The following is a 27,213-nucleotide window of genomic DNA, read 5'->3' as shown; positions in this document are numbered from 1 at the left end:
CTTTCCCTAGTAAGCTCAGCCTGAGAGGAGAAGGAGAATGCTCTGTTGCAAGTATTGCATTTTCCATTAGCCTTTAGGAAAATGATTCCCTTTCTCTCGGTCCCCTTTCTTAATGTGTCTTTAAATGGTCACGCTACTGATAATGCTGTTGGGAGAAATACTTCTGCAATTTGCTTTGACCTTTTTGCTCTTCCTCATATTTTCCCATTAGTCTCAACCAATATAAAGCTAACTAAGCTTGACTCTTAAAATGAAAACTGCCCAAAATCTCTTTGGGAATCATTGACCATTTAAGAGACAAAAAAATGCCTGTGCGATATCTGGGAGCGAACTAATTAGACAAGAAATTTTTCAGGGACTGTTGTTATGACAAAACCAATTTTCAATATTTTCTTGCTTACAGAACTAGAGATAGCTATGAAACTTGGAGGAAGGAGGGTTAAGTTGAGAACAAACCCCACATTTTATAGATCATTACACATGTGTTGAAGGCAGCAGACGGGCCTTCCTCTGTATTGCTGTTTTTCCCCTCTGTCTATCACAAAACCCACACTACAACCTTTGAGGGTCATTTGAGCAAAAATTGTTCTTCATGAGCCTAATTCCATCTTTTAGCCTATTTTACTTTATGCAGGCATCTTGTTCTATAATGTAAAATTTCATTATTATGAGTACCAGTTCATTTATAGGTAGGAAAATTAGCAGTGCGCAACATGGAAAACTACAACTTTCTGTACTGAAACATCAGAAAAAAATATGGTAACTCAAAGGAAAAAAAATATGTTTACTGGATTTTGGTTATTTTCACCCTACCTATCCATGTTAAATAAATGTGGGTATACTTCAAATTAGCTTGATAAAACACTGAAACTATTTAAAATAATGTACATGGAATACACTCTTCTGTCTGTAAATTGCACTGTGGTGGATTATCTATAAAACCAAGAAAACAGGTTGGCTTGAACAAGTTGATTCCCTTAGGTTGATTTAGGTTGATTACATTTTGCACTAGGAATCTGAAATTGCCGAAGAAGTTAAAAAGAGGACATTATTGTACTGCACTGATCATTGTTAAAACTGAGAATAGAGAAAAGTACCATGTGGACATGTCCAGGATAAATGGTCTTTGCAACAACTTGTTCAAAAAACCATCAAGATGAACATTTCCAAGCTGAAGGTCTATTTTTAAGATGATTGAAATAGGAAAATTACACTGATTGTCAGTTATCCCGAATTGTTGTCAGTCATTTGGGTGATTGTACTTGGCAGTATTAAACATAGCGAAGGTTTTCTGTTCCCTGTTACTGTTGTGACATGAATGACAAAGTATTGCCTCAGTGAATAATAGGACGCTGGTCTGATTTAACTGACTTCTCTCTGCAACCCACATGGGAAAACACTGGGAGGTGGCAGTGGAAGTGGTTGTCTTCCACCTGTCATGCTCTCCTCTATATTATCACGTGTGTGAGCCAGAAAGACAGAATTTTACCTAGCATATCCACTTATGAATTAAATTGGGGTGAAGTTAATAAATAAAAAAAACCCAATGCAAATCAGTATTTCTTTAAAAAGAGTTGAGTAATCAGAGAAAGGCTTAAACCTCACAGCAGTCCTGTGCACAATGATTAATTTATTTCCATGGGGAAAAAAACAGTCACTGAAGTTAGTATAAATGCTATTAAAAATGGCGGTATTGTGCTGCTATATCAAGAGCAGAGCACTATTTTTTTTTAAGGTCAAAAATCTCTTGTAACGGAAGAAGTACAGACTGTAGCTTGACGTAACTGCATTCATCCTCCTACCAAAGTGATCTGAAGTTCCACTTTGCAGCGATTTAATAAAAAAGCATGTGTTAAAATTTGCATTTCTGCTCGTGTAGGGCCCAGTGCCTTGAAAACCAGTTTCTATCTTTCTTTTATTTAAAAATCACATAGATCTGTCATTTCCTACTGAAAAGGCAATACAGCAACATGTTGTACGGGTGAATTTAATTATACATATATACGACACGGAGAAGATTCAGATAGACATAATATTTACCTTTATAGTTCACTGATCAGTTAGTATGTTGTTACGTACACTGATTTGATAATAGCAATTATACACTCCAGTAACGGCAGGTACTCCACATGAGCCGTTTCTGTCTCTGAGGTTGTGATGCTCCGCGACTACGATTTGGTAGACTTTAACAAGCCTTTCAGAGTTGTTAGACTAGTCATGTAAATCCTTCATAGTTTAGGGATCATTGACTGGTTATGCTGTAAGAGCTCCTTAGGAACCATTACAGTCCTGGATCCAACTAGCAATGTTGATGCTCTGCAGTCAGGTGGAATATTTCTTTTAATATTCTGGGTTTAGTCTTACCCCATACAAAAGCAGCAAGGAAATAGCGCTTGCCGTTTCGAATAAGGAGATCCGTATTTTTTAAGGTTGTAGATGCCTGCTGTCCCAATCTCTGGATTCTTTCTGCATGCTACCTGAAGTAACTCTGTTTAAGAAAAAACAACCAAAAACCCCACACTCCAAAGTTAACACTTCAATGTAAGCTAGGCTGAAGCAGAACTGGTTTCTTGCTACCTGGAGGGTACTGCAAATGAGTAGTGGTTCCTCTCCAAGACTACATACTGATGTAGTCTCGCATTGCAAAGGCATTTAGTCAAAAAATAGAAGTCACCTTTTGGGCTAACCCACTTGGACAATATTGATTTTAAAAGGGAGATTGTTCAATATGAGTGACTCAAAGTATGTTAGAATACAGCTTTTTATAAACTTCATAAGTGACATGAGTGAGGAAAAGATCCCTTGTGCGAAAACAACCAAATAAATTGTTCATTCACATTTGTTGCAGAATGATAGATGCCTAGGAAGATATCAGAAATTCTGATTTCAATTTACTGCCCTGTATTTATAGCTGCACTTCAGTTTTATCACAGTAGGGTTACTTGTATGAATAATGGTTCATCAGTGTGAGCATGAGGAAGTCACAGTATGGCCCTTAGTGCTGTAATGTGAGCTTATGAAAGGAGATCTCTAAAATACAGCTAAGCAGTTGATAAATTATTCAGAATAGAAGCAGAATCTTTAAGCCACTGGTTGTACTGTGTATCTTGGCAGCAATTGTTGAGTAAACTTCATATAGCACAACAAACGTATGTAAGGGTACAATTTGAGAGAGAGTTTCTCTTACTTCGGTGGTGTGTGCATCCTCCATTGTGTGATACAAACACCAATTGCTTAAATCCTTTTTACAGTCCTAGTCTGAAACAGGTGCTGTACATGGTTATGGGAAAATGATGTGCAATACTTGGTTTGACTCATTTTTTTTTTCAAGATTTGTGTTTAACAAGAGCAGTTGAATACATTAGTCATAGTCCAATCATAAACACGATGATGACTCAAATCTAACTCTGTTACATGGCAAGTGCAGTGTAGGCTCCGTACAACAATACATTCCAGAGGTTCGGAGGTGTCTTTTAGTCCAAACCCGAACATTGTGCTGCTCTGCAGCTCTGCAGATTTATGAATGATGAAGGCTCACTGGCTGGTCGCTTACACTCTGGATCAGCTTCTTCAGTGCACATCAGCTGATGCACATTGACCACAGCTAAGAGCTTGTAGTGATGTGGGCCGGGACAAGATCTAAGCACATGACAAGTTCTCCCAAGGAGGGATATGTGGTGCTTCGCTTTAGCAGCACCTCTCAAAATAATAACAGTTGCTTTAAACTCTAGTCAGTCTCTATTTTGAAGATGCGTATAATGCCCAGGCTGGCATTATGTACAGGCATGACTATTATCATAGTATTACAATTTCTCCTACCGTAATAGTTTCTCAACACCTTTAAGCATAATAATTTAATTCCTTCTTTTGTTCTCTTTTTTTTGGAGTCAAGGATAACTCTATATGAGCCACATTAATTTCTACTGTAAGAAGAAACCATTTCCAGTGTCTTCTGTGGGGATATGCTCCATACGCCCAGAATTTCATATAGATTATTAGTTGGTTTTTTTAAAATCTTGACTTCTTGTTTTGTTAACTTCTTTCAAATAGTTGTTAATTTTGTCTTGACTGTCCTTGTATTCCAATTTTATTTCACCTTTCCTCTTTTCAAGATTTAAAATCCCATGATCTATGTCTTTGCTGGTTTTTAGTTTATGCTCACAAAGTACTAGAGACTTCTCTATTGTAAGATTTACTATTTAGAGAAGATTTTTAGAGCGATTCCTTGTTTAAAATAACAGACTAATTAGAAACATTCGCATTTGAAATTACTGCATGGGTGTGTTGATGCAACAGTTTCTCAAAGTACAGTTTTAACACATTTTCTGTGTACATGCAGCATCTGAGAAAATTTTTAGGGGTACTATATGTAGGTTTAAAAATTCTATACTGGAAATAGTGTGAGTCCTGAACTCTTGAATCAGCAGCTCTGCCAGCACAACCTGAGGCAATATTGCATTGGATGCATGTTTGTTAGTTGAAGTGGGGAAGAGCACTTTGAACAATGGAGTGTGGTATTATCCAATATGGGATCTCCTGATGTACCCAGGACTGTAATTTATGCATGGGGTATATGCATGAGATGTACTTCATCATGCAGGGAAGTTTTGGTTCTTTTCTGTCAGATTGTTCCTTTGAATAATGTTCTCCAAGTGAAGAAATACTTAATTTTAGAATTTCAAAAATCATTTTGTCAAACTTTTCAGAAACATATTAAAATAATTCTGATGCTTAAGATATAAATCAGAGTTTTTGAAGCTTGGGACTTGAATTTTTCTTGTTCCAAATTATGTTTTTTGCATTCTCAACATTTTGCACCTTTTCTGTTTCAGTTTTGCCTGATTTTTTTTTCCCCAGTGGATAGATTGAAAATCCCATTACAGAGTTCTTCTATTAACATATATGCTTGACAGTCAGCTTCCAAGTCTGTTCCTTTGGCTAAACAGTCCAATAAATAAGTCTTGAACATTACTGTCTAATTGGTAAAACAGAAGCGGTGAGGTTAAGTATCCAGTGCCTTTCTCCTTGTGTAGTTGTTAGAAGCAGTGTAACATAGCCTGACACATCTGCCAGCACTTCACACCCACTTGCTCATGTATAAATGACTGAACAAAGGACAAAGCAATGAAAAATCAAGCTTGGCTTTTTAAATAGGAACGATAACTGGTTAGAGGAAACCAGAAATATGAGCTGTGCAACACATTAGAGAAACAAAACTCTAGTGGAAAATATTTGTAGCATTTTATAAGTGATTACAAATTATGTTAGTAATTATGTGTATGTAGCTAACAAGTTTTGAGAATATAGATAAAGACCAAATTTGACAGTGTGCAAATAAAAATGTTTGATTGTGATGTTTATTTTGTGAGAAAAGGCAATCAAGGAAAAGAGCCATTTATATTCTTTACTCTAGATTAGTTAAATGTGTATTTTTAAGTAAGATTGATACAATTTCATACAAAACCTACAGTCATTCTTTTAAATCAAATTGGTTCCCCAAAATCCAACCCGATGTGTATTTCCGAGGAAAAAAGAATTTTTTATAGAAAAAATTTACCCATCTTTTGTCTAGAAAACAAGGACTGAAAAGTGAAGCTCATTAGAAAAACAAGAAGGATGTTCTATTTCCCTTCTTCTGACCTGACTGATAGTCTCTTTTCTGTCTCCTGACATGTTTTCTGTAATGCAGACCACAGAAAAATAGCTGGCAACTTGGCTTGATTTTCTTCCAACCTTCAGACTTCAAATGCAGAAAAAATGTCTACTAATTTCTATTTCAGTGTTGCCATAGATACAGTCTCTATGATGTTTTTATTTTTTTACTTCTATCTGTCTGTCTATCTGCATTTCATCTTGCTAGCTAACAACTTTTCTTCTTCTTTCTTCCTTTATGTTGCATAGTTCCCAATTATTCCCCTGCACCTATTACACTTGCTTAATATAAACAGGTGTTACTATTCTCTTATTTTTTGTAATTCAGAATCCTCACTCTCGATACTTTGTTCTATATTTGGATCCTGTAATACCCCACAGATAGTGTCCAATGTATCTTGTTAGGCTTTGAAATACGCTTTCTTTCTCCTATTGAAGCTCACAGTAATTAACTGTGGTTTGCATACTGTTCCAAGGAATGCCTTCAGGTCGAAATGTCCCCCCTTCCCCTTCTGTTCTTAGGTTGTACTGGATTTCTCTTTGATTCTGTTTGTGGTAGACACACACTGATGCAGCATAATACCCATTCTCTCACGCTGCACTTTCCCCATTTTTTGTTTCTCCCAGAGGCTCTTCTCTTGATTTTTCTTTTCTGTTTATAGTAAATACATACAACAGCAGCAACTCAGAAGGCGCTGACTGTGTAGGCTTAATGTACCTACTGATCTGCAGTCATTCATCATTGCTGTTGGATCGCTTATACAACTGCAAAGAGCAAGACAGTTCAGTGATGTACTTAAATTGAATGCTAACTGCTGCTGGTGAAAAGATTTCATCCCTCTTATTTAAAAAAATAATCATGACTTTATTAGTCCTTTACACTCAGGCGGACATTTGATTCCTAGTATGCTATGTGAAATTTATAATCTGGTGATCTGATAGGAATAAGCAAGAACATGAAAGTAGAGCACCCATGTTCTTCCATGGCAGTTATGCCTTTCACTTCAGGGACAGTGGCATTGGGTCTGTGGGTACCTTGACAATACTCACACTGGCTTAACTTTGGAGCTCTCATTTATAGATCTAATTTAGGACTTTGGAGTCCCTTGTATATCTGCTGGAGAGATTTAGATTCCAAATTTAGATGCTCTGAATAGCCTTCTGTGGAGAGTGAAGTTTCTTCTTTGGACTGTTTAGGAAACCTCTGAATTGGGGCACTTCACTTTGATGCCTGGAGTTAGCGTCTGTTTTCTATTTTCTTATGCACACGTTGCATCATATGGTATTCTCCCATTTAGGAAACATAGAGCTTGATTATCCTTAAGTAATAGTTGTCATTGATTTTAATAGGGTTGTGCTCAATGGAAAAGTGTCTCAAGTGACATTCTACATTCTTTAAATTAGGGCAATATGCTAATTCACTTTTACTACCCAAAGACAGTTTTGCTGAGTTGTTTTTTATTTGTTTGTTTACCAGCAAGTTTTTTTTCCATCTGCTATTCTGTCCTACTGGGCGTTTATTTTGGAATTCCCCCAGGTTTTGGAGGAAGTCTCATATACCACCTTACTCATCCTTAAATATTTATCTTGTGGCTTTTTTGTTGAAGCAATGATTTAGGTTAGGTAAAAGTAGATTGATACAAATCCAAGATTGATGTGGTTGGAGGATGAGATTGATTAGCAGCGTGCTTACTGTGCTGTCTATTGCCCATGTATGGACTGAAAGGAAGGGAAAAACGCTCACAAATGAATCAGCTGCTAAATTTTACGAACTGCTTTGAAAGAAGTGATTCTTGAAGAAGTAGTCAAAGTTACAGAATTAATGGTAAGATTCACACTGTACAAGCTCTGGGCTGGTGCAAAGCAAATCTTTCGTGTGTTCCCTTTTACAGCTTTTCTGTTCGTAGTGCCTGTCTGGATCTGATGATCGGTTAACAAAGTCTAAATAATAATTTATCACATGTTATAATTGTTCTAATTTTTTTAATCAACAATTTGGGAACTACTTCTTTGCTGCCTATCATCCTCTGAACTGTTCCTCCTCCCCAATCTGTGTTAGTACAGAAAATCAGCCCCTCCCGTGCAGCTGGACTTGAGGGCAGTATTCTTGCATGCTTTGTAACCAGCGGTAAATAGCACTGTGATTTATTGAGGAAGTGGGACTTGTCACATCCAGAACACACATCTAGACTGTAGGCATCATGTCTAAGTTAGCCACAGGCAGTCAGGCATCTCTGGGAAGGAATTCTTTCTATCCCCAGTTAGCTCTTTAGGAAGGATAGGGTGAATGTGTAGAAAGGCACAAATCCAGATGTGTTTCCACACCTTCCTTTCATATCAGCTTCACTCTGTTCTATCTGTGTCTGCTCTGTGGAGCTAGCACAGGACATACAAGTGCCTTCCAAGTGGTACTTCCAGTTTTACAGTTCCAGAGACAATCGCTTTTTGTTTCAGTGTTACATTGCATCACTTCAGTTGTCCTCAGATGGGTTATTCCTGATTTACTTAGGTGTTGGTGAGAAACGAAGCAATCCCTGGGCTCAACACTTTGGCTTTGAATGCCTTTACCTTTATCATAATAACTTAATAAAATGCAAATAGGCAGATATGAAAAGATTTCTTCAGCTGGTTTTGGTGATACTTCAGAAACTGGTGTGTGTGTGTGTACAGTATGGCTTTTGGAGTTTGTTTTTTTTTTTTTTAAATTAACAGAATTCCTTGACATATCAAAATCTGCCTTGTAGTAAATGGGAAACCTGACTTCTAAACAAGTAGAGGGTATAGAAGCTATTTTTTTTCCCTAATTCTCTATTACCGACCTTGTAAAAGGCCTATTAAGAAAGAGTCAGTGTTGATCACTTTTACCACAGTCACAATTTATGAGACTATTATCCCACATAATCCAAATCGGTAGTGCTATTGTGCACTTCATGTTACAGTTCTTTTGTGCTTAGTAAATGACTAGCTGTGTTATTAACAAGTATTTATACAGATGCCCTGAGTTTAGTTAACGTTTCTGTGGGCAAGAATCTGACAGTACCAAAACCAGTACAAACATAGAAAAAACACAGAATAAAAATCTAGAAGATTACAGGAAAGGCTGGACCTGTTTGAACAGCAGAGGTAGGGGTGATTAAGACTCTAGGTCTTATGCATGAATCATTACAACAATCATTACAACGTGAGTGATAGCACGAAGCCCAGACAGTCTCTTCCTGGGCTGTAAAAGAGCCTGGAGTCTCCAGTTGTGAAACCCCTGGCTTGCCTTTCCCAGTGTGCTGATTTCAGTGCAAGGATCCAAATATTCACCTTTCTGTCCTAATTTTCCTCTCCGTCTTCTATTAGTGATAGTCCTGTTTGCCTCCTGTCAGTTTGTCCTTGATTTCTTCTCTCCACCTTCCTCTCCAAAGTATATGCTACTGTTGTATTTTGATTCCTTGGTATCATACCTGTCGTGTGGTCTACTTGCTGTATCTTCCTGTTATAACATTATTTTTTTCCTCCAGCTGTACATCTGATTAGTATTCACCACTAAAAAATGCTTCAGTTTTACTCTCCCTATGGACTTTCCTTTAAAAGTGTTTACTTCAGGCAAAGGACAGATTATGCTATCATGTTGTAAAATCCTAATAACACTAATAAATGCCTCTAGTGGACTGAATTCTGTCCTTTTTTTAATAGAAGACCATTGAGTGGGTGTCCCATAGCAGTGGGTTTATTAGAAAGGAAAAGTCAAATGAAAAAAAAAACCAGAAATAAAGCTAGCTGTATACATTAGAAAATTAGAAATATCAGAGTCTATCAGTCTAGAATCTGTTTGCAGTTTCCAATTGCTCTGCTGACAATAATGGGGTTACATAGTGTGAAAACTGAATCAATAAAATCAACAACATGCCCTCTGAGTGGTATAGCATATTGCATGGCATAGAATATTACATTATACATTTGTCCCAATAAAACCAAGCCACTATCGATGCAATATAGAAAGGGGCCAGAAAATACATAGGTGTTTTTTTCTGTTTCTCTAAGCGTGACTGACGTATGCTGCCTGTGTTTTGCTTTGAGTGCAGGATTATTGATAGAGAATTAGCAGTAGTCGTGATAGGTTTTCTCTTCATTTATATCCAGTTATGTCTTTCACTTTCCAGCGTGTACATTACTGCTGCAATATATGCTTTCGGTGAGCTTGACCTTGAACTGGTTGCTGTTTATTTGAAATCTATCGGAAACAAAACTGGCCTATAATGTAGCCCACTTGCTGCAGTGAGTGTGCTGCTGGGAACCAGTTACCCTGGTTTCCAGTGGTGTGTTGGGTAAAGACTGCAGAGCCTGAGGTCTCCATGCGTGGTACCATACCCTTCGCGTCCTTCCTACCAGCTCTGCGCGCACCCAACTGTGCAAATTGGATACGGATTATGGAGGAGCAAATAATATGGTGTTTATGGTGCCCGCAGAAAGACAGATGATACGTTATATTGAGTCTGAGACGACAGAGATAGAGCTACAGAAATGTTTTTAAACCTGTTGTGGCAAAACTGGGAGCGGCTGCTGACAGGGCATCGCTGTGAACGGTGATTCTGAAATTCAGCTGGTGGGTCCCAGATGGTCTGAAAGGGCTCACAAAGCGTACGTCTTCAGGTGCTTTGAGAACAGGCTGTGTTACCTGACTGAATCTGGTTTCCTACACAGGCCAGGTTGCTTTTTTCTCTCTCTGCGTGGGTGATTGTTAGCTGCTGAATGTAGCACAGAAGGTCACGCTGGTTGTTGTAGTTGCAGAGTTGGGCTTTCTGACAGTTGTCCAAAGGTCAGGCTGCTTGTTCTTTTATGATCTGTCTGGAGTGTAAATAAATAAATGAAATACATTGAGGCGAAAAATCCCAAACTATAATAGTTCAGAGTACTTTTTCAGATGAAATGGCACTTTATTCCCATACAAAATGTTGCATAGAAGAACACGATGAAAACATACCAATTTGGCTTCTTTTGAAAATGCTTTCTTAAGATTGTCAACTTGGAAAGCAACAGAAAGAAGCAAGGGGAACCATTGATTGTTCCACACGATGTGACAGCTAAAGTGTCTTCTTTAAAGGAGAAGAAAGTTCCTCAATAGCTCTCCTCCATCAGTACAAATTGCTACAGAAAGCAATTTACTATATGCTGCCCAGAATTAATAAATTGAGTTATTGATGTAGGATTCAGGTCACCACTTGAACTGGAGGGAAGACTTAGGGGCACAATGTCTTGCTCAAACAGTGTGGTTTTTTTCTGTGCGGAAACTGTATTTTCTCCAAGATACACAGCTTGTACTGACTCAGCACTTGAGATAATGAATCTTTTTCTGAAGTTGAGGTTTCTGTGTATTAGTGACAGTATAATCTATTGAGGCTGAGACTGATAATGGTACTAAGTAATCATCCCTTTTAAAACAGGAATTACTTTGATGAACATTAACGTGAATATCAGTGTAAGTACAGGGTGTGCTTAGTACCATTTAACATGACCTTCATTTTGATAACAGCTCTAATTAGATGGTGTTCTGTAGAAGCTGACAATTGGTTGTGTTTGCATTACTACAGTACCTCGTGGATTCTGTTTATCTGCAGTTTTGTGACTTTCACTCTTTCTTTATCATTTTTGTCTTATACAATGAGTTTAGTCCCTTGAGCAGATGAAACATCCACAACAAATTTAAGTGTTCCCAGACGTGGGTGCTGGGAGAACAGTGCTCTTCAGGGCCGTGGGTTCAGGCCCATGGCAGTGGAACTCCACAGCTTTCAGACAGGGCGGTCCGAGCTATTCCAGAGGAGGAAGAGGCATCAATTCAGCTGCATCAGCTTCCTGAAGCAGTGTACCACAAGGTCTAATGCTGCCCCAGGAAAGAGGTGATAATATACCTGGGGTAACATAGTCGGGACCTTGAGGGATCCAGGCCTGTTTGACATGCTTTCAGAGGATTTGCTTGTGATCTGGTTGTGCTTTAGATTTTTGTTATGTTTATCAGATTGAGCTAACATGTTACAAAAGCAGTCTTTTCCACCCACCAGCACAACAATTAGAACAAGACCAGTGCTTTAGGTCCAACATCTTTTTAAGATGCGCTACATATTTGCATAAGCATAAGGGGCTCACAGAGTAACTTGAATTTCTTTGTCACATTTTCTTCCTTGGTTTGTCTTGTCTTGGGAGGGAAAGTAAATCCTGTGCCTTCTTGTGACTCTTTTGCAAGTGTTGAATTCAGTTCTGTTGACAACGTACAGTGTGATTCTAATCCAAAGTTTTTTCTGTATCCTTTCCCTTATTCATGGCATGTATCTACCCTTCGCTTTCCCTTAAACCCACACCTGACCTGTGCATGGAACTGCTCTTTTGTAGGCTTTGAGGGAGTCAGGTCACACAAAAGTTAAGGTGCGTAAAAAGCATCAGTTCCCAACATCATCTTGTGACATGGCAGAGAATCGAGTCTGGCCTTCGTTTTAACTGTACTGTTATTTCTGTGCTGGAAAGGGTGAGGACAATTGTTCATGTTTGTGTGATGTTGAAAGCAAATGGCTATGGAACATAAAAATGCCTTGTTATTTGCCTTTGCAAATTAGGAGTTCCTAATTTTTTAAGGAGCCTTTAGGGTGCTTTGGGGTAGCATGTACAAATTCTCATTTCAGCTGTTTGTTCTAAAAATCTACCTACCTTAGTGAAAGTTCAGATTCCCTCAGTTTTTGATATTGTACCATTATGTGACTTCAGGGAGGATTCCTGTTCATGAAACACATGACATTTTTCATCACTGCTAAGATCCTGTATAGCACAGATATGAATAAGTCAAGTCTTGGTGTACAAAAATCAGTGAGGTTTAATGGGAATTAATAGCAATCACTGTTTAAGTAAACAGTTTTGTGGTTTTCTTTTTCATTATAGCTCCAGTTGAACAATCCTATGTCTACATTTCATGTACAGCCAAGATTCTGAATGTAGATGAGTCTGGATTTCTCCAGAAAACATAGAAATTGCTCTTTGGGGATTTGGGAATTATTTTTTTCCTTGTATGCTGTTATACATCATCTTTTATTTATCAAAAGGTAATGTGAAGCTTCCATTCCTTCTCTTTTAGTGTACAAGGAGGTAGTAGCTTAAGGACACTGATACTGAACATCAGCTGTAAGGTCATGTATTTTTTTCCCCAAGCAGAAGAGAGAGAATTGTTTGGAGACGTGGCCTGTGGCTCTGAGAACTGCTCGCAGTTTCTGCTGCACCGTTAGAAACCAAACAATTTGTCAGAACTCTTGCAGATTAGGATTAGAAGAAGGAGAGGATGAACGATTGATGAAAGGGGGAAATACGGAGTGACTGAAGCCCTACTCTGAGCATATCACTTTATCTGAAGCACTCTCATTACAAACAATTGATGAATGTTTTTTCTGTTGAAGATCAATAAGAATAAAAAATTGGGTTTGCCAATCAGATGAGAAATTCATTACTTTGTTTTGGAGACCAAGTCACACATCATTTTTAGCTCCGGAGATCATGCCATTTAACTTCACAAGGCTAATTAAAAAAAAATAATTTTAGAAATGCATGTTTTTAAAGGTAGTAACAAGAAAGGTGCAGAAGTGCTTCAGCTTTGAATAGGGTAAAATATGTTTAAGAACTGATTAGATGATTTTAAAAAAATTATGTTTATTTTTACCAAAGATATTTTCAACCCAATAATATATAATAGAAGAGTGCATAATCGAGCATGGCAGACAGGGACCATTGTGCTCCTAGAGTTAAGGGTACATTAGTGTTTCTATTACAGTCTTGTGTATTTTGTGAGATAAGATGGTTATAGTAATTGGTTCCAGACTGAAACGTAGCTTGAAAGACTGAGACCTGAGATCACAAGTTATATTTTTAGAAATGTATTCTGGGAATACTGTAGTTTGTTTATGGTATACTGGGTTCCCAAGGTCCCCATTAAGGTTCACGGTCGCATTAAAGGCAGTTTTGTGTAAACAGGTAGGTAGGCACAATATCCATGCAAGTAGTTTACAGTCTCACACCCTCAACCTGCGGGTTGCAATTTGAATAGATGCTTAATCCCACCAGATCAGGATCTGTGAGTGTATTACTAACTGAAGCGTGTGGGTCTGAAATTCCATTTAGGCATACTGAGGTCTTTGTGCTCACTGGGAGTGGAAGGATTAGCGTGTCCATCCTGTATCCAGAGGGCCAACTTTGAGGTACTTGCTGGCAGATAGGACTGTTAGGTGCTCGTTCTTTGCTCTTCAGCTGTGCAGGCTGGCTCAAGGGAAGCAAGAGCCTATTCCAAATCCCTCATTTGACCTCCTTCCTTGGATGTGCTCCGGGATGTCTCTGCTACTGACTCCACTCTTTTGTGGAGCAACGTGAGGAATGGTGTGATGTTAGCCAAAAAGACATGCTGTGTTTCTCAGCTGGGATCTAATTCACTTGAAATATGGGGCCAAGATGTAAACTAAGTAAAAAAGCAAATTGTTCCGATTGTTTTAGACTCCCTGCAAAGCTCTTTGGGTTATCTTTGGCTCGTGCTACATGATCTGCAATTTTCTGTGGCTAAGCAGAACACCCCGTTAGGAATGTCTCTGTAACATTCACTAAGTGTCCTTCAGAAAAGGAGGCCTGGTTCTTTTCTCACTTGGCTTTTTATTTTGAGATGACTTTGGTTATTTCATTTGGGATTACTGCTTGCTTGGACGGAAGAGAAATAGGCTCAGGTTGTTGTTATTGCCGAAAGCAGGACAGGTCCTCCATACCTTGTTCTGTTCCTCCCTGTATCTTGAGGACAAGGGTGTTGATTTACCCTTGCCATCTGAGAGTGTTATGCCAGGAACAAGTAATAGCTTTGAGAGCAAAGAACTGAACTTCACATCGATATATTGTCTAAACTATTATTTTCAAAAATGAGCATGAAAACAGTTTCTCTTTCAGTGCGAATGAGATGTTACTGTCGTATTTGGCCTGAGGTATTTATGATTTACTCCACAGCATCAAAACAAAGTTTATAAAGAATTTGTCACAGAGCCTCAGGTAGTTATCCACTTGCTGCTGAAGAAGAGATATCAGATAGGAGGAGATACACAGAATTTTTATATACAGAGAGACATCTGTATATAAGGGACTGTGTTACTAGAAACATTTGTTTCTTACAGTTAGAATGTTGAAAAGCTTTTTATGCTATGTATTAGTTCTTGCAAATTGCTTCCCAATTTAATATCAGCAGCATCTAAACAGTAAGTAATTGCTTATGATAATGAGTGCAAACTAATTTACTGGAATATGTTAATATTCACAATGCACTTTAGAACAGCGGGGTATTCCAAAAATACTACTCTCTTGTTTAACTGCAGTGTTTAGGTTGCATTGTTATTACAAATGTTAGCAAAATCATCACAAAGGCAGCCTCTCATTGAATAGCCATCTTATTGAGACTCCAGCATGTGTGAGCAAAGAATATGTGGTGTCCTTTGAGAACTAAACAGGATATCAACAAAACCTTCTAGATTTAAATAATGAATCTTAATTTCTGATTGATGTTCGTTAGATGAACATTTATAAGACAGACAGAGAGCCCTCCTTCCCTTATGACTTGTAAAATTTAATTTAACAAATTTCAAGTGAAACAGCATACAATCACTTTTTTAATATTTGGGTGTCTTCAATAGATTTACTCTTTGTGTGAGATGTAGAAACATTTCTAGAAATGCTTTCTGTAAATCTATGGAAGAAAAACTAGTGCAGGAGTCCTCAAAACTTCCAAGTTAGTATGCCTTAGCTGATTCTGCAAGACTGTTTTTTAGTGTATTTGAGTTACCATTTTTTCCCTCATTTCTTGGGAAATGTTCTGTGTTGGGTTGGGTCATTTTTTTTAAGCAAATTTAGATGAATTCTTATTGAAAAATGGGTTGTCTCTGAGCACCTTTCTGCACAGAATAATTTTCCACATGCATTGGTATTACTTATAGTTCCTAAGGGCTCTTAACATCTTTGTGTATGTTACTATAAAGTGCTGTGTTAAAGTAAGGCTTCTCAAACTATTGAAGACTGATCTTCACTTCAGGAAAATAAAAGCAATCATAATTCCATCCATCCAGACCTTTGAAAGTGAAGGGCCTACACAAAATCACTGCTGTAGTTAGGCTGGGTTAGTCTCCAGAGAGTGATTAACTGCTCACCTTTCTTGCATACACGGGTGAACTAAGTCATAGCTAACAGTACTGGCTTATGAAGTGTCAGAGTTGACACTTGAGTTAGTCCCTGTTGAGGTGGATGAATAGCTTACACCCCAAAACTGTTTTGTCAGGTTCTCTCTCCAAACACTCATGTGGAATCCCGTGGTTAAACCACGCTCCCTAATTACTCAACTATGTAAAACAGTGAAAAACATAAGATGCGTATTTTTCATGGCAGCTCTTTATCCTCTGAAGCTGGCAATGAATTGTTGCTTACAAACAACAGCATAAGGACTTTCCAAAGAAGAATGATAGCAATTATCATAATGACAAGGCATGTAACATTTTTGTGCCAGACCACAATTGGAAATCTATTATGTAGTAGAACAGAAAGAAGTAGGAAGTGAATTTGCCCAACCTGGCTGGCCCCTGTTAGCTGTTGTTATAATGATCTAATAACCTTAAAGATTCAAATACAGCAGGATCTGTTAAACACTTTGTTTCATGTGCAAATTTGATAACATATGTAAACACTGATGTCCCAAAGTCAATCCCTGGGATAATGACTAGGAAGTCTTTCCAGATAGAGTATCATTTGTAGCTGCTTGCTGGTTCTTAATTTTGGGCTTCCCTTGAGCCAACCAGCCAACCAGATATTTTTACATCATATTCCTCTTTTACCTGGTACTATATTCTGATGTTTGAGTACCTGTAATAGCAGTGAAGACTAGCTTTGGGTTTAAAATTTGAGGATTTTTAAAAGTCAGTTATTATTCTGTGTATCAAATGAAATGAAATGTCATGAATTTTTGGGCTTGCTCACGCTTGGAGTTAGCAAGACAATATGATGCTACAAGACTGCAGTTAATATGTAGCCTGTTCATCAGTCGTTCCCTTTGCCAGATCTGCCTCCGAGACACCTCTAGCAACTGAACAGCTTCTTGTGGATCCATGTGCTTCAGTGAGGCTTAAGCTCTGTGTTTTTCCAAAGCTTTAATATCTTTCATTTAATTTCATTTTTGTTGGAAGAAGCATGGTTGCTATTTTTGCATTTCAGGATGTAACATCTCTAAGAAACCATGCTCTTTCTGGTTTTCTTCAGCTATAGCCCATGTATGTCTACTTGGAAATGTTCAGAAATGCTACCACAACGCTATTTTATCTGCTAACTGTTAGTAATTGAGTAATTAGTAGGAGATCATGTATGCCACAGAATTTCTTACTCTTCACTGCCTTTACAAACGAACAATATCAAACTTCATCGCACATTGTCCATAATACAACCTGCTATTTTACAGAAGAGGGTCCATTTCAGCAAACTCTGTAAGTTGCAGCATTGCCAGTACCAACTTTCTGCTGCAAGTAATAGTAGCACCTTATCTTAGTCCAACATCTGACATCCTTGTTGTGCTTGTATCATTTTTCAGTGAACTTAACAGGCTTGCAGTTAGTAGTGCTCTTATTCTCAGCATGTTATACATTTCTGCTAAGGCAAGGTTTTACTACTTCTGAGAGAGTATTTCGGGATTTCTCAAGAGTAAATTATGAGATGCACAATTTTGCAAGGAAGATAATATAAATTTTACTTAAAAATAACTAAGGTAATGCAAGATAGGATAACTGGAGTATTGTATTAGTAAGGAGGCCAATAAGAAATTAAGACGTTAGCCTAGAAGCATACTAGACATTTGCAGCCAACCTCCTGTCCATTTTAACATAATTAAATAACTTAAGGCCAGCTATTTCAAATGTTTGTATCTTCCTTTAAAGAATTAGAGGTTGATTTTTAAAGGTTGCCAGAAATGCTGCAACACTTCTGAGAATCAGGATACCGCTGTAGGTGCTTGAATAAAAACATAACTTCAGGCACTCTGTTTTGCATGAAATAATGACTTTTAGAAAATTATTTTATTATTTCTTTGAAAAGTACATTGCCTTTTGATGGACCTATACAGAGAAAATTTAATTTTGGATTTCCTTCTACTGTTTTTTTGGCCTATATGCACATCTGTGCAGAGCTACTTTTGTGGGAGATATTCAAATCCTGGTGCATAAACAGTTTGTCTTCAACTTACAGACCTCTCAGTTGAGTCAGCAAGCTTGGAAACTCTTGACAACTCAAGTTACTTGGCTTACGGAATTTCTAACTTTTGCCAGGTATCCATTGAGTTTGTAAGGCCCCTGGACTGGAACCACTGAATGATTTCACATCGGCCACCAACAGATGGTAACAACATTTGGTCTCTATCGACCTGCGCAGTATTTGAGCTAATGTCCTAGTTTCTGCATCCTGTTACAAATCCCTTCAACTCACCAGCCCCTTAACTGCGTTCATTTTGTATGTTGGCACAACTAATTTGCCCTAAGAAGCAAATCAGTGCATGTGCAGTCCATTTTTTTAAATGGAATTTAGTGTAACAGTAGTTAAATGGAAGTATGGGGCCTTGACATTTCCCAATGTAAGGAGTGTGGGAACCAGAACAGTCCTATTGTCTTCAAGAGTACTTGAGTTTACTAATTTCAGTCTGATAATGCCTTTACATTCTATCTGTCCAGAAATATTTTTCATCTCATTGCCTTCTCATATCTGTTCCCCGACAACGTAATTTCCACTTCTCTCGACACTGTTCAAGAAATTTATCTTTAACTGTATGTTGACAAGGTTGTAGGAGGAATAAAAACTTCCCTTATTTATAGACATTTGACTTTTAATTTCCATCTGACTTTTGGGCAAGCTTTCAGCAGCAGACACGTTGTATCCTTGTTACCTTTAATAGAGTTATAATGGATTAAAATGTTCCATGTTGACTGCAGTATGACATTTAAAGTAGGCTTTCATTTCAGAAATATATCATTTTCTAACCATCTACATTACATAAAGGTGCAAGGCAATAATGGGGAATTACTTGGCTTACATTTCATACAGAAATGTTCTAAATTCATTCCATACTGGAAAGTGATAGGTAATAGGCAGCCAGTAAAATTTTTAAACTTCTTCTGGAGAAGAACAATAATTTTCTTTTACCAGTCTGTGTCAGATTTGCGTTAGGAAGACTGTACCCTTTCATAAAATACATCATTGTTTTTGTATAAATGAACATGCTAATGAGATCAACAAACCCCAGAACTTTTTTATTGTGGACGTTTCAAATATAATCACAATAATTTTACAGAATCAGTGCCTAAATAATATCAAGTCTATTGGCATTCAGTAAATCAACTGATGTTTTGTTAATAAGTCAGATGAACAGATACTCTAATTTCTACATTCTTTTAGGATTCCTTTCAGCTAGCTCTTGCTTAGCTGAGGTCCTTCTCAAAATTATATTAATTTTAAACACAATTGAAAGCTCTTAGTTTGATGTGCCTACTCTAACTGAGTAGTACTTTACTCCAGTTAAGTGATCTAATCTAAATCAATGGGGTCATTCGAGTTGTAAGATGCTACTTGATTTGAGTAAAGATATTAGAATCACTCCAGTTGGAAATCCTTTAAATTCTTAGAAACTTTTATTTTAACCATCTATGTCATTTATGATGGCAAGAATGATGCTAACTTGTAATACTGATGCTAAGCTGCATAAGAGTTGTTCTTTATAGGCATACACATTCATCGAGCCACCATTACTCACAAATTTTAGTTTGTACCCAAGTGACTCTATTGAAATCAATAGAGCTAGATATCATCATTGTAGATAAATATGATATATTTTGGCTTGAAATGTGAACATTTTGTTCCAAAAGCAGCAAAAATAATGAATCCTGATTTTTCTTTTTATTGAATGGTGCCTTGTTTCCCAAATTTTTACTGTCTCTTACTGCAAGAATCCAATAGTTTCTGTTCCTTTTTCCTCCCAGAGCTCCTGCTGATGCTTCAAATGCGTGGCATTATTTTCTGGCTAGTGTAGCACACTGAGTGTGTTGACTGGCCCACCAATATACAACTACCAAGTGCCATACAGGCTATTGCCAAGCAAAAGGTATAGCGGTTGGGCTCTACATGTTTCTCTTTTACACAGTCATTCATTTTCATTAAACTGCTAAGAGGAAATCTTGTTTAAAATTTCTGCCTACCCCTCTCTCAAATTTGGCTGAACTTGACTATTAGATTGAAAAGTTGATGGACAGTGAGCAAGGACAGCGGATATGTTGTGCAGCTCCATAAGTTTATCCTCCACAGAGAAACTTTCTAAAAATGACTTCACATTGGAAACTAGGGAATTACAATTACAAAAGCAATTGGAACTAGGATGGAGTATTTTTTCCCACGCTTTATTATAGCATGCAGTGTAAGGTACAAAACACAAAGACAGAAACAAGCAGGGTTTGTATTTGTATAGCATCTTTAACATTTAAAGGGTCTTAAATAGGTTTGGCAACCTCTCCACATGGAGAAAGCATTTCGGTCTTGCATTACTGGGAGAGATATGATGTCACCTAGTTCATGGAGAAACATTCCACTGAGTTGTCAGCAAATGCAGAGAATTACCTGGAACCAGACCATGCTTCAATCCAAGTGGCTGAAGCCAAAGGTGGAGATGTACATCTGTCCGTTCAACCAGTGATCGGTGTCAGGTTGAGCACTCCTTTTAGTCAAGAGCCTGATGCCGGAAAGTCAAATTATGAGAAGGCCTAGGGGTCTTTTTAGACAGATGAGAATGCTATTGTGCTACCTACAAAGCATTTACCAGGTCATGGTACTGTCCAAATACCATTGCCAAGGGGGGTCTCTTGCTCTGCCTACTTCCCTTACCTTTAAAGGGGTGGGGAGCTGGTTTCGTGCTTCCAGGAGAGCATTCTTGAAGAACTCCCAGCAGTCACTAGCTCCTTTATCCTCCATGAAAGCTTCCCACAGAATCGCTCTCAGCTGAGCTCTGAGCGTGCTGAAGTTTGCTCTTCTAAAATCTAAAACCTTTGTCTTAGTACTACCTTCAGCATGCTCAGCAGGATCCCAAACTCCACAATATTGTGATCACTGGAGCCAAAGCTATCGCTTTTCAAGATATTACAAAGCAGGTTTTCTTGGTTTGTGAGTAGCAAGTCCAGCAGCCCCTCATTGCTAGTTGGCACATCTAACATTTGTATGAGGTAGCAGTCGTCTACACATTCCAGGAACTTGATGGATGACATGTGAGCTGCTGTATTGTTCTTCCAGCAAATGTCTTTTCTGGAACTTCAGCTTGGGCAGGATGAAAATACATAGATGAAAAGGTAAAAAGAAGCATTAATGGAGATTTATGTGCTCCCCTGAACATAGCAAGTGTGATTAATGCCACCATATAGATATTTGTGCAAATATATATATACATCTATACATACAGAGACATTCATATTGTAAATTCTTCACTCTTGGTAATTAATAGCAGCCTGCACAAATAGTGTCACTGGATTCAGCAGGTTTATCAATGCAAGTAATTACTTACCGGTGGGAATAAGAGGATTCACATTCTAGCCCACGATGAAGTAAAGTACTGATAATATACAGAAGGAAGAAAATTACATTATTGGATAATTTGTCATTATAACCAACAATGCTTACCCTTCGTAATTTTTATATTAGTTAAAAATTGCTTTACTATTAATGAAAGGGCAGCTAATAGTTTTCATTATTGAAGTTTACAGGCTTCAGTCTTTAGTTTTCCAGCTATCGAGTGTGATAGAATCGTAGTTCATTGGGTCCAGAGTTCAATCAAAGCATTGCTTTCACTTAATCGGAAGCTGAAACCTGATGTGAATGTTGAAAATAAACATTAAGTTACTAACATTATATGGGAAAAATAGAATTATGTACATTACCTTTCAGTGCAATATACCTTAAACACAAAATTGGGATGAGCATGAGGAAGGTAGAAAGCTGTTGATTTGTTGTTGATTTGAGCAAACTATTAAACTACATCAGATGTGACTTCAAAGCAATAAATATTGAAAAGCTTTGCAGTCATATACAGTAATAGATACAGTAAATGGGTACTAAAGAAAATATTTATCTGCTTAATACTGTATAGGTAAGCAGATGTCCTTGAGTTGCTGCCAGGCTGTGCTGAAATGAATGCACTATTTCATAAAGATGAATTTTGCAAACAAGTAGGACTTGAGAGACCCAGGCCATTAAAAAACATTACTGTATCTTGACCGCTGGCAGTTTGTTACAATAGGGAACCATACTTTCACGGTTAAGAATTTCAAAGAGCTGTATGGACATTTTTCCTAAACATTGTGTAGATGCATGGACGCATAAAGAATTACGCAGTAAATTCTGTGGCTGAGAGATATAACTGGCATGTTACAAACTTGCGTACTTAGAAGTACTGTGCTGGTGGCATTGCTATTCTTGACATTCTAATTCTAATACTTTCAATTCTCTTGAGATGATAAACCCCAAACAACACAGTGCCATAAGCTAAAGGACAGAAGGAAGATGACTGGTTTTTAGTGACAACGTTCTGAAAGAACGGCAGAGACGTTACAAGGTTTGTCAGAGAGCATAAAAGCCTTTATGGAGCAAGTGAGTTAGGCTTCCTCTGTTGCTTCTTGACGGATCCAAACCTGATAATAAGCAGGCTGGTTTCGAACAACTGCTCAGTTTCTAGCTTTTAATAGTTAATGGGAGGTCAGACTATAAGCTGAGATCAATCCCAGAGTAATAAATTTTACATTATTATATTTGTCTTTCTTGAAATATAAACACTAGAGGACCTATTCTCAAATGGCTTCCGACCCATTTTTTTTTTCATAATTAATACAGGAAATTCAAAGAACGTGACTCCCTGTACAGCTTAGACAGAGGCAGATCTGTATTCATCAGCATGGATTAATTAGTCTGTTACCAGACCCGCAGTTAGTTCGAAGAGCTACAAAATGGACAGTTATAAAAAAAGGAAAGCTTTGCCATAAAGAACCATAAGCCACATGTTATCATGGATAACAGATAAGTTTTTTAACTTTGATGTTGATTCTACACAGTTTGATATTTACAGCTAGATTTACCCAGCCCTACTGACATTGACCTTGGCTTCAATGCGACAGCAGTATAGAGGAATGGCTCTTCATTGGTTTATTTGAAGGGCAGTATTTAGCAAAAACCCACGACAAAGATTCAGTCTGAATAAGAACAACAGTTTCTCATTGTTCAGATCTGGAGACTTGCTTCTGGGTCATTTTATTCAGTATGACTCCACAATCGCTTGGCAGGCTTTTTCTTTGTCTTCTATATTGGGTAAACACATCTGTTACTACCAAGAAAAGGAGAATTATGCACTCCCACTTAAATCTCCTGTATTATTCTAACAGTTTCATCTGTGACATTGAGGTGCAAGGAATTGTTTTTTCTTAGCCTTCTCATTTTTGTTGCTTATAAGAACCTCACTCGTGACCTGACACAATATTTTATGAAGTCAACAGAAACGCTGTCACTGTTTTTAATGAGCTTTGGATCAAGCCCTTAGTTTTTCATCAGCACAGAATAAATCCTTTCAATACAGACATTGATGTGATGTATACAGTATGGTGGTCCAGACTCTGTCACTTCTCAATTGGCTCAAGATTTGAAGTCAACACTAGCAGCAAAGAGAAGAACTTGAGGACCATCAAGAGTGATATTACCTGTCTCATGTATCTTTGTTTTGGGATGTACTAGAACTGGAGAGGCAATCATTATTACCAAATAGCATGCAGCAGATTATTTTGTATTTCAGAGCACCGCATGTGAAGAAAGCAAGGGCGGGAGAGCAGGAGATTAGTTTTTTGTCCCACACATTCCTAAACCAAACACCATTTGCCCATGTCCATTACTAAGCTTTTTTTAAGGCACAGCCCCTGTCTCCAGTGCTCTTGCACAACTCTTTAGAATAAGGATAAACCCTGATTTCACTTGGGAGTGTAAGTGAAACCTTAGATATCAGATCTGTTATTGTGTTTGTCTTTGCTAAAGAGAGTTGACAAGTTTTCCTAAAACACGTGCAGGTTGGTATTTTGCCATCAAGAGAAAAGCCAAGAGATCTATTTGAAGCACGGTGCAATCCTGCAAGTGTGTTGATATAAAATGAGCTTTACATTTTTTTTTAAGTGCTATGTGCAGTGCATAAAATAATACAAATTGGTAGTACTGGAAAAAAATAATTCCGTACGGGAAAAGTGATGTTAGAAATAAATATAGGATATCTTCTCAAAAAGACCAGGTGACCTTTTTGCTTTGAGACTGACACAAAGCAGCCTTGCTCAGCAGTAGAGTAAGATTTTGAAACATCTGGAAGTTGAAAGACTGGTGTAACTATACAGCCCGTCTTGTTTTCAGCTTTAAAAGTCTACATGTTCAAGGGATTTTAGATCTTTTTGTGTGCTCATAACATTTTTGGTCAATCTAGAAAGAAAGTAAGAAAATTACAATTATGCTGTTGTGCACTATGTCATTACGAGGACATGGGAACTATGCAGTGACAGTATTGGATGCAATAAACTGAATTACATTTAATAAAATTGAGAGCAGCCACGCAGTGAGCCAGCTTAGAACAGCTAGTAAAACTAGAGATCTGTATTTACAATGCAGTGCCATATCTCCCTGAGCTTTGACCTATCCGAATGGAAATGGACAGCTTGTAGTGATTTTACAAATGAAAGACCAAGTGCATGCACAATTTGCCGGCTATATGCTGTTGTTAGGGTACAAGTTTTAAATGGAAAATGTCCAGATATGCTGTTGTTTTAGTTCAGAGGAAATACTCTGGTGATGAAGTTAAGCACCGGAGCGCTAAGTGGTTTCAGATTACAACACTTGTTTAAAACAGATTATAGATTTTGTAAGTGCACACTGGAGATAACGTGCAAAGATTGCCACTCTTGTAAGTTATACACTGAGCATTATGCAAATAAGCCATTGCTTACTTAGATGGCAGACTGATATCTTTTTGTCCTGACATGACAAGTAAAGTATGTTTCTATTTGTTATCCCCATCTGTCACTAACTGATAAACCTCAGATCCACAAAAGTCTTATCTGACTGTATTTGTTAATGTCTTGCTTCGCTGGGCACGATGACGTATCATATAGTGCATATCATTTTCATTGTGTAAATAAGGGACTGCATCTTTTTGTCAGTCATGAGATAACTGGAATTACTTGATTTCTTTTCCACATAGGCTCAGTTTGGGAAAGCATTTAGTTCAACTCATCCCTGTTCTGTGCATCACGGAAACGTGTTCTTCAAGCATATTCTTAAGAACTTGCACGAATAGATATGCATTTCTGAATCAGAGCTATGATATTTTAAGTCGCTGCACATGCAATTATATTATATTCTGTGTTGATTGCACTATATAAAAAGCACTAATATTTTGCTTGCTACAAATTTTTTCAGAGATAAAGACCCCTTCAGGTTGAAATATAGTCTTATTTGGTTCTATGAATGGATTTGCTATATGAGAACATCTTGATTTTTGTAGAGCATATGATTTCCACATGGGTGTGTATTGGTGCAAGTGAGCTAATTACCTTTATTTCTGTTTTACAGCGGGAACAACATATATCTTTAGCAAAGGTGGTGGACAAATCACTTACACGTGGCCTCCTAATGATCGGCCAAGCACTCGTGCGGACAGACTGGCAATAGGGTTTAGTACTGTTCAAAAAGAAGCTGTGTTGGTACGAGTGGACAGTTCTACTGGGCTCGGAGATTATTTAGAGCTGCATATCGTAAGTATTATTAACAAACGCATGATATTTCTTCTCGTCTTGATTGTTCTTATGTTTGTGATTTATTTATTTATTTTATTTTAATGTAAACACAGCAGTTCGTTAATGAACATTTTAAGGTCAATAGTGAACTAAATGATAATGGCTTATAGCGTACAATCCTGTACAGGGTCTCAGACGTTCTCAGAATGCCTTTTACTTTAAACAGTGCTACTTTATATGGCTTTTCAATTAAAAATCATACCGTGATATCTGTACAGATGTAGCAGTTTAGTACAACCTAATTACATATAACAGGATCTAGCAATGTTAGAGGAAGGTACGTTAATCCTGGAAGATTTAATCTGGAATCTGCTGGTGGAATTGCAGTGTATCCGAATTGACTGTGCTTATTGTTAATACTAGAATTTATCCTCTGATTTCACCATTCCTTTGTGATGATAAATCTTAAGCAGAAAGCAAGATTGTCAAGCTAGGAAGTCTAAAAAAGTAATTTCAACTGCCTTAAAGCAAATAACTAGCAATTAAAATTGAAAGCATCTGGATTTTTATGGCAACATAAATAAATGATCAGTTGAGATAAACGTAACTAGGGCAGTATAAAATTTTGTTGTTTAGATTAGTCTCAGCTTTGTTAATGTATTAGTTTGATTTTGATTTAAGAATCTCTCTGCTTTCAGGAACAGAAGAGTTCCTTTTGAATGAAATTACTTATTGATCTATAACCAATTACACTTTTACCCTCAGAAAACATTCAGCACTGATCATTTTCAAAATTAGAAGGAATTATGGTATTCAGTCTTCCCAGGTTCCTTATTTCTTTAAAGGCACTCTTGTATTGTGGACTAAGGTTTTTTGTTTCTTTGTTTGTTTTTTAATTTACTGGCTTGAGTAAATAAACAAAGAAAGAAGGCCTTAAATAAAATTCAGAGGTTGTCTGTACCATTCTCTTCGATTGAAGTGCACGGACAAAACAGCTGGCTGGTATTGCACAATCTTAATTTAAAAATGTGAACAAAGCAACTTCTCCCAGGTGCCAGAAAAGCTAAGAGCCTACATTTTTCAAGGCAAGTATTGTGTTGCTGAAGAGAATTTAAAAATTTGCTTTCCAAAGCCGCGTCTAACATCAGGTGCCTAGTCATCATTTGCCCGTTTCTTTGCAATCTGAGATCAGATCCACCCACTGTCGTCACCGGTGTTACTTTCTTCTTATGGTGTTTTCTTTTTCATTAGCATATTGAGGAATGTTTTTCTTGTAGTTTTGCTATACCTGAAGTCCGCCAAAACCATAATGTTCGTGTACTCTTCTGTCTAGCCTTGATTTTTCCATTTTAAAGCAAACATTGTGTTCATTAATTATGAGTTGGAGATCAAAATTTATTGCCTGCTCATCAGCGTTTCGGGTTTTTGTTTTGTTTTGTTTTGTTTTTCAAATAGCTTTCTTATATCCATGTTGTAGGAACAGAGAGTAAAAATAAAAGAATAACTGAGAGTCTTCTGTGGTTATAAACACTATCAGCCTAATAAGGATGGGGAAAATCATAAAGCATACTTTACTGGTCTTCTGAAATGTCTGTGAAGCAGCAAAAGGCCTTGTATTGTCATACTCTTTGAGGTGATCGTGGCCTCCTATTGTCTTTGCAAGAGACTTTGAGAACCTCCCTGAAGCCCGCTCTGCTTCAGAGCAAAA

At 37.5% G+C, this 27,213-nt stretch overlaps 1 protein-coding gene across 1 annotated transcript in view; it reads left to right on the top strand.

The window, feature by feature from the left end:
- Positions 1 to 27,213, top strand: part of NRXN1 (neurexin 1) — a 472,728-nt gene that overhangs the window by 221,853 nt on the left and 223,662 nt on the right. Inside the window, exon 11 of the mRNA XM_009894822.1 lies at positions 25,342 to 25,523. Within this exon, the coding sequence (XP_009893124.1) occupies positions 25,342 to 25,523 (182 nt within the window). The remainder of the gene's footprint in view (positions 1 to 25,341; positions 25,524 to 27,213) is intronic.

Source organism: Charadrius vociferus, unplaced genomic scaffold, assembly GCF_000708025.1.
Source record: "Charadrius vociferus isolate BGI_N301 unplaced genomic scaffold, ASM70802v2 scaffold411, whole genome shotgun sequence".
NCBI classification, from domain to species: Eukaryota; Metazoa; Chordata; class Aves; order Charadriiformes; family Charadriidae; genus Charadrius; species Charadrius vociferus.
Note: the sequence above shows the minus strand (reverse complement) of the source record. Positions and strands in the feature narration are given on the sequence as shown.